The sequence below is a fragment of the Jaculus jaculus genome, chromosome 14 (assembly GCF_020740685.1).
Source record: "Jaculus jaculus isolate mJacJac1 chromosome 14, mJacJac1.mat.Y.cur, whole genome shotgun sequence".
Classification (NCBI taxonomy): Eukaryota; Metazoa; Chordata; class Mammalia; order Rodentia; family Dipodidae; genus Jaculus; species Jaculus jaculus.
This window is the reverse complement of record NC_059115.1, coordinates 84,001,099-84,015,440: the sequence shown is the minus strand read 5'-3', so window position 1 is coordinate 84,015,440 and position 14,342 is coordinate 84,001,099. Positions and strand designations below refer to the sequence as shown.

Sequence of the window (14,342 nt, the reverse complement as noted above, 5' to 3'; positions counted from 1 at the left end):
CCCACTTCTATTTAATCTAGTTCTGGAAGTCTTAGCCACAGCAATAAGGCAAGAGTCACACATAAAAAGGATACAAATTGGAAAGGAAGAGATCAAGTTATCATTATTTGCAGATGGCATGATTCTATACATCAAGGACCCTACAGATTCTACTAGCAAACTGTTAGAGCTGATTAAAACCTACAGCCATGTAGCAAAATACAAAATAAATACACAGAAATCAGTAGCCTTCATATATGCTAACAACAAACACAAAGAGGATGAAATCAGAGAATCACTCCCATTCACAATTGCACCCAAAAAAAGTACGTTGGAATAAACCTAACCAAGGAAGTAAAGAATCTCTACAATGAGAACTTTAAAACTCTCAAGTGAGAAATTGCAGAAGACACTAGAAAGTAGAAAAACATCCCTTGTTCCTGGATTGGAAGAATCAATATTGTGAAAATGGCAATCTTACCAAAAGGAATCTATACATTTAATGCAATCGCTATCAAAATTCCAAAGACATTCTTCATGGAAATAGAAAAAACAATCCAAAACTTCATTTAGAATCACAAAAAACCTCGAATATCTAAAATAATACTGAGCTACAAAAATAAGGCTGGTGGTATCACCATACCTGATTTTAACCTATACTACAGAGCCATAGTAACAAAAACAGTGTGGTACTGGCACAAAAACAGACATGTAGATCAATGGAACAGAATAGAGGACCCAGATGTAAGTCAAGGTAGCTATAGCCACCTGATATTTGATAAAAATGCCAAAAATACTCATTGGAGAAAAGACAGCCTCCTCAGCAAATGGTGTTGGGAAAACTGGATATATATCTGTAGAAGGATGAAAACAGATTCTTCTCTCTCTCCATGCATAAGAATTAAGTCCAAATGGATTAAAGACCTTAACATTAGACCTGAAACTCTGAAACTGCTAGAGGAAAAAGTAGGTGAAATCCTTCAACATATTGGTCTTGTCAAAGACTTTCTGAATAAAACCTCAATTGCTCAGGCAATAAAACCACAGATTAACCACTGGGACCTCATGAAATTACAAAGATTTTGCACTGCAAAGGACACAGTGAATAAAGCAAAGAGGCAACCTACAGAATGGGAAAAAATCTTCGCCAGCTATACATCTGATAGAGGATTAATATCTAGGATATACAAAGAACTCAAAAAGTTAAATTATAAGGAATCAAATAAGACAATCAAAAAATGGGCTATGGAGCTAAATAGAGAGTTCGCAAAGGAAGAAATATGAATGGCATATAAGCATCTAAAAAATGTTCTATGTCACTAGTCATCAGAGAAATGCAGATTGAGATTCCATCTCACTCCTGTCAGATTGGCTACCATCATGAAAACAAATTATCATAAATATTGGCAGGAATGTGGAAAAAGAGGAACCCTTCTACCCTGCTGGTGGGAAAGCAATCTGGTCCAGCCATTGTGGAAATCAGTGTGGAGGTTCCTAAAACAGCTAAAGATTGATCTACCCTATGACCCAGCTATTGCACTCCTAGGCATATATCCTAAGGACTCATCTCATTTCCTTAAAAGTACGTGCTCAACCATGTTTACTGCTGCTCAATTTACAATAGCTGGGAAATGGAATCAGCCTAGATGTCCCTCAACTGATCAGTGGATAATGAAGATGTGGCACATTTATACAATGGAGTTCTAGTCAGCGGTAAAGAAAAATGAAGTTATGACATTTGCAGAAAAAATGGATGGATCTGGATAGGATTATACTAAGTGAGGTAACCCAGGCCCAGAAAGCCAAGCACCACATGTTCTCCTTCATATGTGGCTCCTAGCTACAGATGATTGGGCTTCTGCCTGAGAAGGAAAATACTTAGTAGCAGAGGCCAGTAAGTTAAAAAGGAGATATAAAGGGAAGAGAAAGGAAGGGAGGAGGATACTTAATAGGTTGGTATTGTATATATGTAAGTAGAATGATTGAAATGGGGAGGTAATATGATAGAGAATAGAATTTCAAAGGGGAAAGTGGGGGGGGGGGGTATTACCATGGGATATTTTTTATAATCATGGAAAATGTTAATAAATTTGTTTCCAGCCGGGTGTGGTGGCACACACCTTTAATCCCAGCACTTATGAGGCAGAGGTTGGAGGATTGCCATGAGTTCGAGGCCACCCTGAGACTACATAGTGAATTCCAGATTAGCCTGGGCTAGAGTGAGACCCTACCTCAAAAAAAATTTATTTAATTGTTTCCACAAGTTGCTTTACGTTTTAAATTTTTAAGATAAAACTTACTAGTGACCAAATCTTAGCAAAACTTTTTTACAATTTTCAATACATAAATGCAGGTTTTAAAATACTAAGAATACTAAGAAAAAAAGCAATTAGTATTATGGTCACTATCACCCAAAATTATTTGTTAAACAAGATATATATGGTATTGTGTGTGTATGTGTGCATATACAAAAATTATCTCTGACTTTTATATATTTAACTATATATTCTCTTTTTAAACATGTCCAGGAAGAGGGCTAGAGGGATGGCTTAGCAGTTAAAGTGTTTGCCTGCAAAGCCACTGTAGTGGTTTGATTCAGGTGTCCCCCATAAACTTAAGTGTTCTGAATGCTAGGCTCCCAGCTGATGGATATTTGGGAATTAATGCCTCCTGGAGGGAGTGTATTGTTGGGGGCGGGCTTATGGGCTTTATAGTCAGTTTCCCCATGCCAGTGTTTGGCACACCCTCCTGTTGCTGTGGTCCACCTTATGTTGGCCAGGGGATGATGTCCACCCTCTGCTCATGCCATCATTTTCCCCTGCCATCGTGGGGCTTCCCCTCAAGCCTGTAAGCCAAAATAAATCTCTTTTTCCCAGAAGCTGCTCTTGGTTGAGTGATTTCTAACAGCAATGCGAACCGGACTGCAACAGCCACCCAGGTTCAATTCCCCAGGACCCATGTTAGCCAGATGCACAAGGGAGCACACGTGTCTAGAGTTTGTCTGCAGTGGCTGGAGGCCCTGGTATGCCATTCACTCTCTCTCTTTCTCCCTCTCTTTCTCTGTCAAATAAATAAATAAAAATAAAATATTTAGAAAATGTTAATAAATTTTTTTTTTAAAAATAAAAATAAAAAATAAAATATTTAATCCAGGAGGGGCTGGAGAGATGTCTCAGTGAGTGGAGCATTTGCTATACAAACATGAGTTTTCTGAGTTCAGGGCCCAGCACCCATATAAAATGCCACCAGCACTGGGGAGGCAGATGGGAGGATCCTCCAGGGCTGGCTGGATAGCTTTTCCATCCCAATCTGTGAGGTCTGTGTTTAGTGATAGACCCTATTCTCTAAAAGATATTTTTGGAAGACTGAGGTAAGAGGATCACCATGAATTCAAGGCCAGCTTGGGATACAAAGTGAGATCTAGGTCAGCCTGGGCTAAAGTGAGATCCAGCTTCAAAAAAAAAATTAAAAAGAACAGATTTCACTCAAATAAGAGACATCCAACACCAATCTCTGACCTCCACATGTAAATACAAACATGAACACACATACAAACACAGACACACTCATGTAGCCCACACATACATGCAATAAAAAAAGGCTTGGGCTGAGAATTTCTATAACATATAATATTAAAGATGAATTGCCTGTGTTGATCTTATTAAAGTACATTAAAGTATCCTTAAAATTCTTACTGTCCTAAACACAGTAAGTTCAAATATTCAAATCTTGTGCCAGACTTCTAGATTTCAAGAATTAGTAAAATTTCAACAACAATTTCAGCTAGTAACAGTAGATTGCCCTACCATCACCATCTTCATATGTCAAAAAATGAGCTGGGTGTGGTGACAAACACCCTTAATCCCAGCACTCAGGAAGCAGAAGTAGGTGGATCACCATGAGCTCAAGGTCACCCTAAAACTACATAGTGAATTCCAGGTCAGCCTGTGCTAGAGCGAGACCTAGGGGTGTAACACCTCCTGGTATCTGGCTACATGCATATATTATGCTCACCAAACTTTTCCCAGTAAGCACTTTTCTTAATGTTCATACCCATATATTAATGCTACTCTCACTTTTGGTTAAAGAAGCATCTCTTTTCAGATGGCAGTGACCTTGAGATGACTCAGAAGGCACCATAGTGCTAAGTAACAGAGGAGTGCTTAGCACTGAAACATCTCTATCACACCTTCCAAGGTGCAGGGTCCATTGCCAAAGAGGTGGTGGAAAGACTGAAAGAGCCAAAAGAAGGGTAGGGCCCCTTACAATGTACTCTTGCAGACACAAAATGGCCTGGATATCTATGACTTCACAATGTGTGGCACTACCTACACAAGATCATTATAATAGGAAGAAAAGATGATGACATCAATATTGAAACTGATAGGGGGAGGGGTGATGGAGAGCAGAGTTGTGAAGGAGAAAGTGAGGGGGAGGGAATCATCATGTTTTATTGTTTATAATTATGGAAGTTGTCAATAATAAAAAAATCAAAAACAAAAGATGTTCAGAATTAGAGTGATTTAAAAATAACCAAATTCAGAAATGGTCTCTGGCTAAGTAGCTGGCCCATCCACAGTCCTAGTGAAAAGAGTTTTAGTTCAAATAAATGAAACAATCGAGGCCTGGATTAGGTGAAGCCTGGAGACCTTGAAAGAGGGATACATACAGGTCATTGGCAGAGTGCATGCTTAGCCTGTATGAAGCCTTAGGTTCAGCCCCTAACACTATAGGGTACAGGTGCAGGGAGTAAGGTTTCAGGAAAGAAAAAAGGTTCATGTCAAAGAACAATGATGTATCTGAACAGACTTGATTATCCCAACAATGTCTAGTAAGCAAGACAGAAGACAGAAGAAAGTCTGTGCAGACTTAGGAATTCATGAGGAATATAGAAGGCTTTGCAACTGAAAATAAAAGTACTACATAAGGTATTGCCTTAATTATAGCAATTACAATGCTGGTTCCCATCCTCTAAGCCAAGAACACAGGCTGTAGGCCCTAGTGTGCCCATTCTCTGTATCTGCCTCTTCTCTCTCTCTCTAAATAAGTAAATAAATAAATAAAATATTTTTAAAACAATTACAAATATATATTTATATATCCACATGCTACATAGTGTGATGGTTCAATCAATTATCACCAAAATGGCACATTTCTCAGAACACAAGTCCATCATGAGCAGGAGGGAAAGGGTGACTATTTAATGAACATCACAGAGTGTACTTACATAAATTAAGACAGCTATGACATCATAAACTGACATACTCTTACATGGCCACTAAGAGATTATGGGATATTAGGTTCATAATTGATTGAAACACCAGACTATTTAGCATATAAATGTATAAATAAAGTATATATTTGTAAATGTATTTTAAAAATCAAACCGGGTTGTTAGGCATTGCAGGTAAGCGCCTTAACCACTAAGCCATCTCCCCAGCCCCTCCCCACACACACACAAATCTAAAAAGAAAAAAAGAGTAAAGATGGACCATGCAGCCAACCCATGATTTTAGAATCAGCCTCATTTCTGTTCGACTGCCATGACAATCCAGTCAGCTGAAGGATTATAGGTACTGGCCTTCTAACTAGGGCATCAGTTCCTATCAGCAACACAAACAATCACCCATCAATGAGCAGACACTGCTACAAACTGCTCGCTTTGCAGCTCTATGAACTCTTTGCAGCTGATATGCTAAATAAGTCTTCCCCAAATACATAAGTAGCACTATTCATAACATGAAATACAGGAAATCATTTCCTTCCTGATTATTCTACTTTGGGCTCTTCACTTTAAATGTTGAATGTGGACTGCAGGCAATTTGTTTTTGTCAGCAGCTCATTTATATACCCAAGTACACTGCTGTCATATTATTTCACTATAATATATTTGTCATTCTATGAGTGCAACTTCTGTGAAGTAAAAAGAATATATCAATGAACCATCTGTCTGCTTTCTTTTTTTCTTTTCTTTTAATCATTCAGTTCTGGTAATGATGCTCAAAATCTTAAGTATTTTTAAACAATACCTTGCATCTGGTAATTTAATTGTGACACAATATTTAATTATTTCAGGTTTCCAGAAACTTCAGTAATACTAAAGTATCCTACAAAAGGGACAAATGCTAGTTTTCAGTTGAACATTTATTAAAACAAAATGTAAAACCATAATTGACTCTTCTCTAAGAATGAAGAGAAACAAAATATAAAGAAACAGTTTATAAAATAGGAGTTAGCATATAGGCATGTCTCATCAAACTTCTATTCACTTAGAGAAATCTTATTCAGTTTGAAATACAGCTCAAAAATTAAATTATAAAAATTAAAATAAATTTTAATTTTAAATAAAATTTTGCTGGGAGTGGTGGCACATGCCTTTAACCCCAGCACTTAGGAGGCACAGGTAGAAGGATCGCCATGAGTTCAAGGCCACAGAGACTACACAGTGAATTCCAGGTCAGCCTGGACTAAAGTGAGACCATACCTTGATAAAATCCAAAAAAGTAAATAAATAAAATACATATATAAATAAATAAAACACATCTAGAGGTCGTTTGCAGTGGCTGAAGGCCCTGGTGTGCCCATTCATTCATTTTCTCTCTCCCCCCTCTCCCCCTCCCCCCCCTCCCTCCCTCCCTCTTTCTCTGTCATACAAATGAATAAATAAATAAATAATGAAAAATATTTTTAAAGTACACTCCAAGCCAGGCATGGTGGCATATGCCTTTAACCCCAGAACACCGGAGGCAGAGGTAGGAGGATCGCCGTGAGTTTAAGACTACATAGTGAATTCCAGGTCAGTCTGGCCTAGAGTGAGACCTTACCTTGAAAAAAAAAAAGTAGATTCCAGGGGCTAGAAAGATGGACCAATGATTACAAGTACTTGCTTGTAAAGCCTAAAGTCATGGGTTTGATTCCCTAATACCCACATAAAGCCAGACACACAAAATAGTATATGTGCAATGGAGTTAATGTGTAGTAGCAAGAGGCTCTAGTGCACCTGTTCTCTCCAACACCCCCCCACAAATAAATAAAAGCATTTTTTAAGTAGTCTCCAACTTAGACATATAACAAGCAAATGCATGGACCAGATCTAAACATGAATTTCAAACAGCTAAATAGAATGAGCAAATAAATAAATAATTTTTTTAAAAAAAAGGAAGGCTAATATTCCAGATTAAGAATGATTAAAGAACTGTGATCACAAAATTCAACACTATATGACACTAGACTGAATCTTGTAGTAATGGGGATCTCTAAAGTAATCTCTAAAGAAAAATTTTTTTTAAATTTTTATTTTTATTTATTTATTTGAAAGTGACAGAGAGAGAAAGAGGGAGATCGAGAGAGAATGGGCATCTCAGGGCCTCCAGCCACTGCAAACAAACTCCAGACGCATGCACCACCTTGTGCATGTGGCTTACATGGGTCCTGGGGAATCAAGCCTCGAATCGGGGTCCTTAAGCTTCACAGGCAAGTGCTAAGCCATCTATCCAGCCCCTAAAGAAAAACTTTAACTCTCCACTGGAACAAGTGTTTAAAAAGGAAAGAAGTATTACATGGACTAGGAAGATTTAATGGTTAAAGATACTTGCTTTCAAAGCCTCCGGCCAAGTTTCAATTCCCCAATATGCACAGAAAGCCAGATGCTAACTGTTAAGATGAGTATGGAGTTCCTTTGCCCTGGCACCCACTGAGCGTGTGTGTAAAATGTTGTACCACTGTTAAACTTCTTGCTCATATCAACAGTGAATATTTTTATTCATTAAAAAATACACACTAAACCAGGCATGATAGCACATGCCTTTAATCCCAACACTCGGGAGGCAGAGGTAGGAGGATCACCATGAGTTCAAGGCCACCCTGAAACTACATTGTGAATTCCAGGCCAGCCTGAGCTAGAGTAAGACCCTACCTTGGAAAAAAAAAAAAAAAACACTAAGGGACTGGAAATGGTGTGTGGTGGTTTGATTCAGGTGTCCCCCATAAACTCAGGTGTTCTGAACGCTAACTTCCCACCTAATGGACATTTGGGAATTAACACCTCCTGGAGCCATTGGTGGCAGGCTTATGGGTGTTACAGTCAGTTTCCCCTAGCCAGTGTTTGGCACACTCTCCTGTTACTGTCATCCTTGCCCAGGAGGTAATGTCTACCCTCTGCTCATGCCATCATTTTCCCCTGCCATCATGGAGCTTCCCCTCAGGTCTGTAAGTCAAAATAAACCCTTTTTTTTTCCACAGAAGCTACTCTTGGTCAGGTGTTTTCTTCCAACAATGCAAACCTGACTGCAATAGTAAAGTTAGTACTGAGTAGTGCCATTGATGCTAGACACCTGGGTGGCTTTTGCCTTTTGAAGCTGATTTTCAAGAGGAATGTGGAAGGATTTGAAACCTTGACCTAAGAGATGCCTTATACTGAGTGCTATACAGCACAGCTTGATGGACTGTTTTGGTCAAAATTGAAAGACCTGAATGCAGTAAGAACTATGGACTGTGGGGTTTGGCTTGTGAAGGTGAGAAAGATCTTTGCCTGGACTGGACTAGAAGCAGTTTGTGTGAGAGGCTTGCTGTTATGGCCATGTCCTGAGAACTTGTGCAGGGTTGCACTGCATAGAAATGGACTGCTGTGAGCAGAGGGACATGGCACAGAAAAAAAATGAAATCTTTGATCCAAAACTGCTGCCTGTTCAGCAGAAATTGTATGAGAGATTACAAACACTGAGATTAGGCCAGCTGACCTTTATCAGGACAACAGAAAAAATGCAGTCTTTTGAAGGGGCCTGGATGCTAAAGGAGTGTCCTGTTCTTCAAAGTCTCCTTTATCCCCTCTCTGGATTAACAAATTGGCACCCCACCTGGTATTATGGAGTATGAGAAATGCAAGAAAGAGAGGATCATTGAATTTGCAGCACTTCTTGTGTTTTAAAAAAGGCCATGAGCAGTGTGAATCAGGCTTGCTGGATGCCCACATGGAGACTCTTTGGAGCCCTGAGGATGGACCATGGCTTGCAGTGGAGATGCCAGTACCACGAGACAGCTGCTACAGAGAGCTGCCAGCCCCATGAAGGTTTCCAGGACTGTAAGTAGCCTAGCTGGAGGGGTGCGATTGGAACTCCAAAGACTTATTGCTGGTTAGAATTATCAAACTTAGGAGACTTGTCACTGGCTAGAGTTGTTGGACTTGAAGCTAGAGTTTGATGTTTGCCCTGTTTAAATCTTGTATTAGTTGAATACTTCTTTGCTATGCCCAATGCTATCTTTTGCAGTGTGAATGTTTATGTGCCATATGGGTTTGGGAGGATTTTTTGGTATTACAGCTCAGTTAAAAGATCTGGACTATGGTAATGTTTGAACATCATTAGGATTGATAAAAACTATGGGGACTTTTTAAAAGGTGGATGAATGCACTGCATTTTACATCATGGATGCTTATCAGCTTATGGGGCCAGGGGTGGAATGTGGTGGCTTGATTCAGGTGTCCACATAAACTTAGGTGCTTTTTTAAATAACTTATTTACATAAACTTATGAGTTTTTTAACATTTTATTTGCATAAACTTAGGTTTTTCTTAAGATGTTATTCTACTTATTTTACAGAGAAAGAGGGGTAGAGAGAGAGAATAAATGGGTATGCCAGGGCCTCCAGTCACTGCAAATGAATTCCAGAGGCATGCGTCCCCTTGTGCATCTGGCTAACGTGGGTCCTGGGAAATCAAACCTGGGTCCTTTGGCTTTGCAGACAAATGCCTTAACCATTAAGCAATCCCCTCAGTCCATACTTAGGTGTTTTAATGCTAAATTCCCAGCTGATGGAGATTTGGGAATTAACATCTCCTGGATGCAGTGTATTGTTGGGAGTAGGCTTATGGGTATTACTGCCAGTTTCCCCTTACCAGTATTAAGCACACTCTCCTGTTGCTGCCATCCATCTGATGTTGCCCAGGAGGTGATGTCCACCCTCTGCTCATGCTATCATATTCCCCTGTCATCATGGAGCTTCCCCTCAAGTTTGTAAACCAAACCCTTTTCTCATACAAGCTACTCTTGGTCAGGTGTTTTCTGCCAACAATGTGAACCTGACTACAACAGACAGCTTAGTGGTTAAGGCACTTGCCTGCAAATCCAAAGGACCCAGGTTCAATTCCTCAGGACCCACATAAGCCAGGTGCACAAGGTGGCACATGCATCTGGAGTTCATGTGCAGTAGCCGGAGGCCCTGGAGTGCCCATTCTCTATTATCCTCTATCTGCCTCTTTCTCCCTTTCAAATAAATAAACATAAATATTAAAAAAATACAAGCCAGGCGTGCTGGTGCATGCCTTTAATCCCAGCACTAGGGAGGCAGAAGTAGAAGAATAGCCGTGAGTTCAAGGCCACCCTGAGACTACAGTTAATTCCAGGTCAGCCTGGGCCAGAGTGAGACCCTACTTAAAAAAAAAAAAAAGGCAAAGGGGCATGATTTATAGTTAATACCTAAGGGTTCAGATGAAAATAACAAGAATATATATACGTACTTGGATGTATGTGGTGAGAAAAGATAGGAAAGGGGAGAGGAAGAGAGGTAAAGGAGAGGAAGGAGGAGAGAGGAAGCAATTTTTTTTAAATGGGTGATTCTACATCAAGGGTAGCTCTGCATAGTATTGTTATGAAAGAAAAACTTTTATAAAGTTTTAAAAAACTTGAAGCTATTTCAAAGTAATCTATTAAAATATAGAGCAAAAAGGCTATAGTATTAGCTAAGTGGTGGAATGCTTACATAGCACGAGCAAGATCTAAATTCAATCTCCAGCACATTAAAAAAAATTTTTTTAGCCGGGCGTGGTAGCGCACGCCTTTAATCCCAGCACTCGGGAGGCAGAGGTAGGAGGATCGCCGAGAGTTCGAGGCCACCCTGAGACTACATAGTGAATTCCAGGTCAGCCTGAGCCAGAGTGAGACCCTAACTCGAAAAACCAAAAAAAAAAAAAAAAATTTTTAATTAGAACAAAGAATATGTTGGTACATGCCTGTAACCCTAGCACTCAGGTGCTAAGGCAGGATCACAAATCTGAAGCCAGCCTGGCTACAGAGACATCCTGTCTTGAGAAAAATTATAGCAAAGAGGGAAAGTTTGTTACATAAATTTTGTCATTTGATTGTTAGATTTTTAGAAAGTCAAGTAATATTAGTCTCCTAAAGGAGGGGGTGTAGGCTCAAGAGATTAAGCAACCACTTCCTAAACATTAGTTTCCTTGTTTCCCTACTACTCCATTAGCCAGAATGTTTCTGATGCCTGGAAGCTTCAAGGTCATACACTGTCTACAGCTACTATTCAAACTTTTAGTTTTAGTGAGTTATATGGAATATAACCTTTATTTAGTGAGTTATGTATAATTACTCCATAATAAAAGCACTATAAACTTCAAGTAATAGCATATCCAAGCACTTGAGAAAATGGACTGAAATTAAAATGTATGGCTTCAAGTTCAGAGAGTTTTGTGATCTTGGGCAAATTAACTACATTACTCCAATTTCCTCACCTGTAAAGTAGAATCAGAGACTCATCTGATAACAGCCCAGAAAGTGTAAGGAAGACTAAGGACTGGGACTGCAGTTCGGTGGCAGAATGTTTACCCAGACAAGGCCTGAATTTGATCCCCAGCGCACACATGCACACACTCACACACACCTGAATGTAATGATGTACAGTGATGTGTACAAATCCACAAGCACTCAATAAATGTTAGCATTTTAATTTCAAATCCTACTTTCACACTAGTCAAACCATACACTCTTTGCAAATTCTTTGCAAGTCTGACACAAGCTAGGAAAGCATTCTAGATGTTCGATTTAAAAAATAAATTAGGCCAGGCATGGAGGCACACCTGTTTAATCCTAGCACTTGAAGATTGCTGTGAGTTCAAAGCTACCTTGGAACTAGAGTGAGTTTCAGGTCAACCTGGGCTAGATGGAGTAAGGCCCTACCTCAGAAAGCAGACTGTATGCAAATGAGAGGCCAGTGACAGGCTGATTCAACAATGGAAACATTTTGCTAGCAGAAATGTGGAGATACATTAAGTTGTTAGATCAGTAATCACCTAAGTGCACAGAATGATAAATGAGATCAGTTATCCTTTGAACCGGTCTATCTACCCTGGAAATAATGAAAACAAGGATTATTTTACACCAGATGTTAGTTTTAATACAGTCCAAATTCAATCCCAGTTTCAACTTTCTAAACTACTGAATGTTATTCAAGTTTAAATTAAAAGCTGGGTGTGGTGGTATATGTCTGTAATCCCAGCACTTTCAAGGGCAGAAGCAGGACAGCAAGTTCAAGATCAGCCTGAGTTACAGACCAAAATACTGTCTCAAATCCAAAGCTTTTTTTTTTTTTTAATTCTTTATGAGAGAAAGAGAGAGGGAGGCAGATAAAGAGAGAATGGGTGGGCCAGGACCTCTAGCAACTGCAACCAAAAACCAGATGCATGCACCACCTTGTGCATCTGGCTTTTGTGGGTACTGGGGAATTGATCCTGGGTCCTATAGCTTCGCAGGCAAGTTCCTTAACTACTAAACCATCTCTCCAGCTCTCAAGTCCAAAATTTAAATTTAAATTATACTCTCCTACAAAACTATCAGCCCTACTACTTTACCTTGATTTAGCAAGAATCTAGTGATGGTCTTTTATATTACCGTATTGTGGAGGAAATACTAAGATTAAAAATGAAGCAGGGCGTGGTGGCACATGCCTTTAATCCTAGCACTTGGGAGGCAGTTAGGAGGATCACTGTGAGTTCAAGACCAGCCTGAGACTAGCCTGAGTGAAAGGGAGACCCAACCTCAAAAGAGAGAGAGAAAGAAGAAAACGTAACAAAGCTACCAGGATTCTGTGAATTTATATCCACCCCATTCCATTTTTTTGGTTTTTCAAGGTAGGGTCTCACTGTAGCCCAGGCTAGATAAGGAATCCACTATGTAGTTCAGGATGGCCTTTAACTCAGAGAACCTCCTACCTCTGCCTCCCCAGTGCTGGGGTGCGCCACCACGCACAGCTCCGTAATGATTTTAAATTCTATGTGGTACTTAAAACGAAGCCTCACTAACTTTTTTAAATTTTAAAATATTTTACTGACTTATTCATTCATTTATGCGAAAGAATGTGCCTCTAGCCACTGCAAAGAACTCCAGTCACATGTACCACCTTGTGCTTTACGTGGGTCCTGGTGAGTCGTCCTTCGGGTTTGCCAGCAAGCACCTTAAACACAAAGCCATTTCTCCAGCCCCTGACTAACTTTTGACAAAACTAAATGCACACTGGTTAGTGTCCATTTTTATTTTTATTTCTTTGTTTACTTTCAAGAAGAAAAAGAGATAGCAGAGAAACAGAGAGAATGGGCGCACCAGGGTTTCCATGCGCTACTCTGTTCATCTGGCCTTAAGGGGGTTCTGGGGAAGCGAACTCAGGTCGCTAGGCTCCACAGGCTTAACTGCTAAGCCATCTCTGCAGCCCTAGTGTCCATTTTTAAATTTTAAATTCATAGTATTGCTTTGTAAAAAGTATAGGATTTGTTCGCCTTTTCAAATATCCTATTCTATTGGTATTTCCCACCCCCATCTCCTTGGTCTTAAGTACAAAAGACACTGTGAAAGAACTGCAGGCCGCTGTAGCAGAAACCAAGTTCGTCCATTCAGAGTGCCTACCGCCACCTCTTTTCTCGTACATTCCAAGCTCCCAGAAGCCACTCGCCCACACTCAAGCCCTCCAACGCCCTCCCGGGGTCGGACCCTGGCGGCGCACCCGCAAGAACCCAAGTCCGCACTCAGGTCCAGCCCGGCTCCGGCCCGGCCCGGCCCGGCCCGCGGCTCGGGAAGTGGACGGAAGCTCGTCGGGCCACGCGTCCTGCCCCCCAAGAGTGAGACGCTCCGGGGCGGCCCGCGCACCTCCACCCCCCGCCCGGCCACCCGCCGCGCCGGGTCCTCGGCCCGCACCGACCCAGCCCTCCGCTCACTTCTTCACGTCGCTGCCGAAGAGGCCGAAGGCGCCGGCGGGGGCGGGGGCGGGGATCGCCTCCTGCCCCAGCTCCGCCGCCTCCCCTCCTCCCGGCTGCTCACTGTAGGCGAGGCTGTTGCTGGTCATCGCGGACGGCGGACCCGGCGGGCTCCCGGCCGAGCGGATCCGGTACCGACGACGCGGAAATCAACTCGCGGGCGGAGGCGCGCACGCGCTTCCGGGCTCGTCGTCGCTCCCGGCCGGGCGGCGGGCCTCCCCGCGCGTGCGCAGTCGGGGCGCGGGCCGCCCGCTCCGCCCTGCGGGGTCCCCGGCTCTGGGAGTTCGAGGGAGCCGCCAGCTAGAGCCCGGGTGGAAGAAAGGTCGGCGGCGGT

General features: G+C 41.4%; 1 protein-coding gene across 4 annotated transcripts in view; it reads right to left on the bottom strand.

The window, feature by feature from the left end:
* Ap3b1 (adaptor related protein complex 3 subunit beta 1) overlaps positions 1-14,134 on the bottom strand; it is a 242,170-nt gene extending 228,036 nt beyond the window's left edge. For 2 of the 4 annotated variants that reach the window (XM_045133439.1, XR_006633428.1), the window contains exon 1: positions 13,970-14,134. In XM_045133439.1, the coding sequence (XP_044989374.1) occupies positions 13,970-14,097 (128 nt within the window). In that variant the 5' untranslated portion in view covers positions 14,098-14,134. The remainder of the gene's footprint in view (positions 1-13,969) is intronic. The other 2 variants (XM_004651665.3, XM_045133440.1) reach the window with 1 other exon arrangement.
* Between the last annotated feature and the right edge of the window lie 208 nt (positions 14,135-14,342).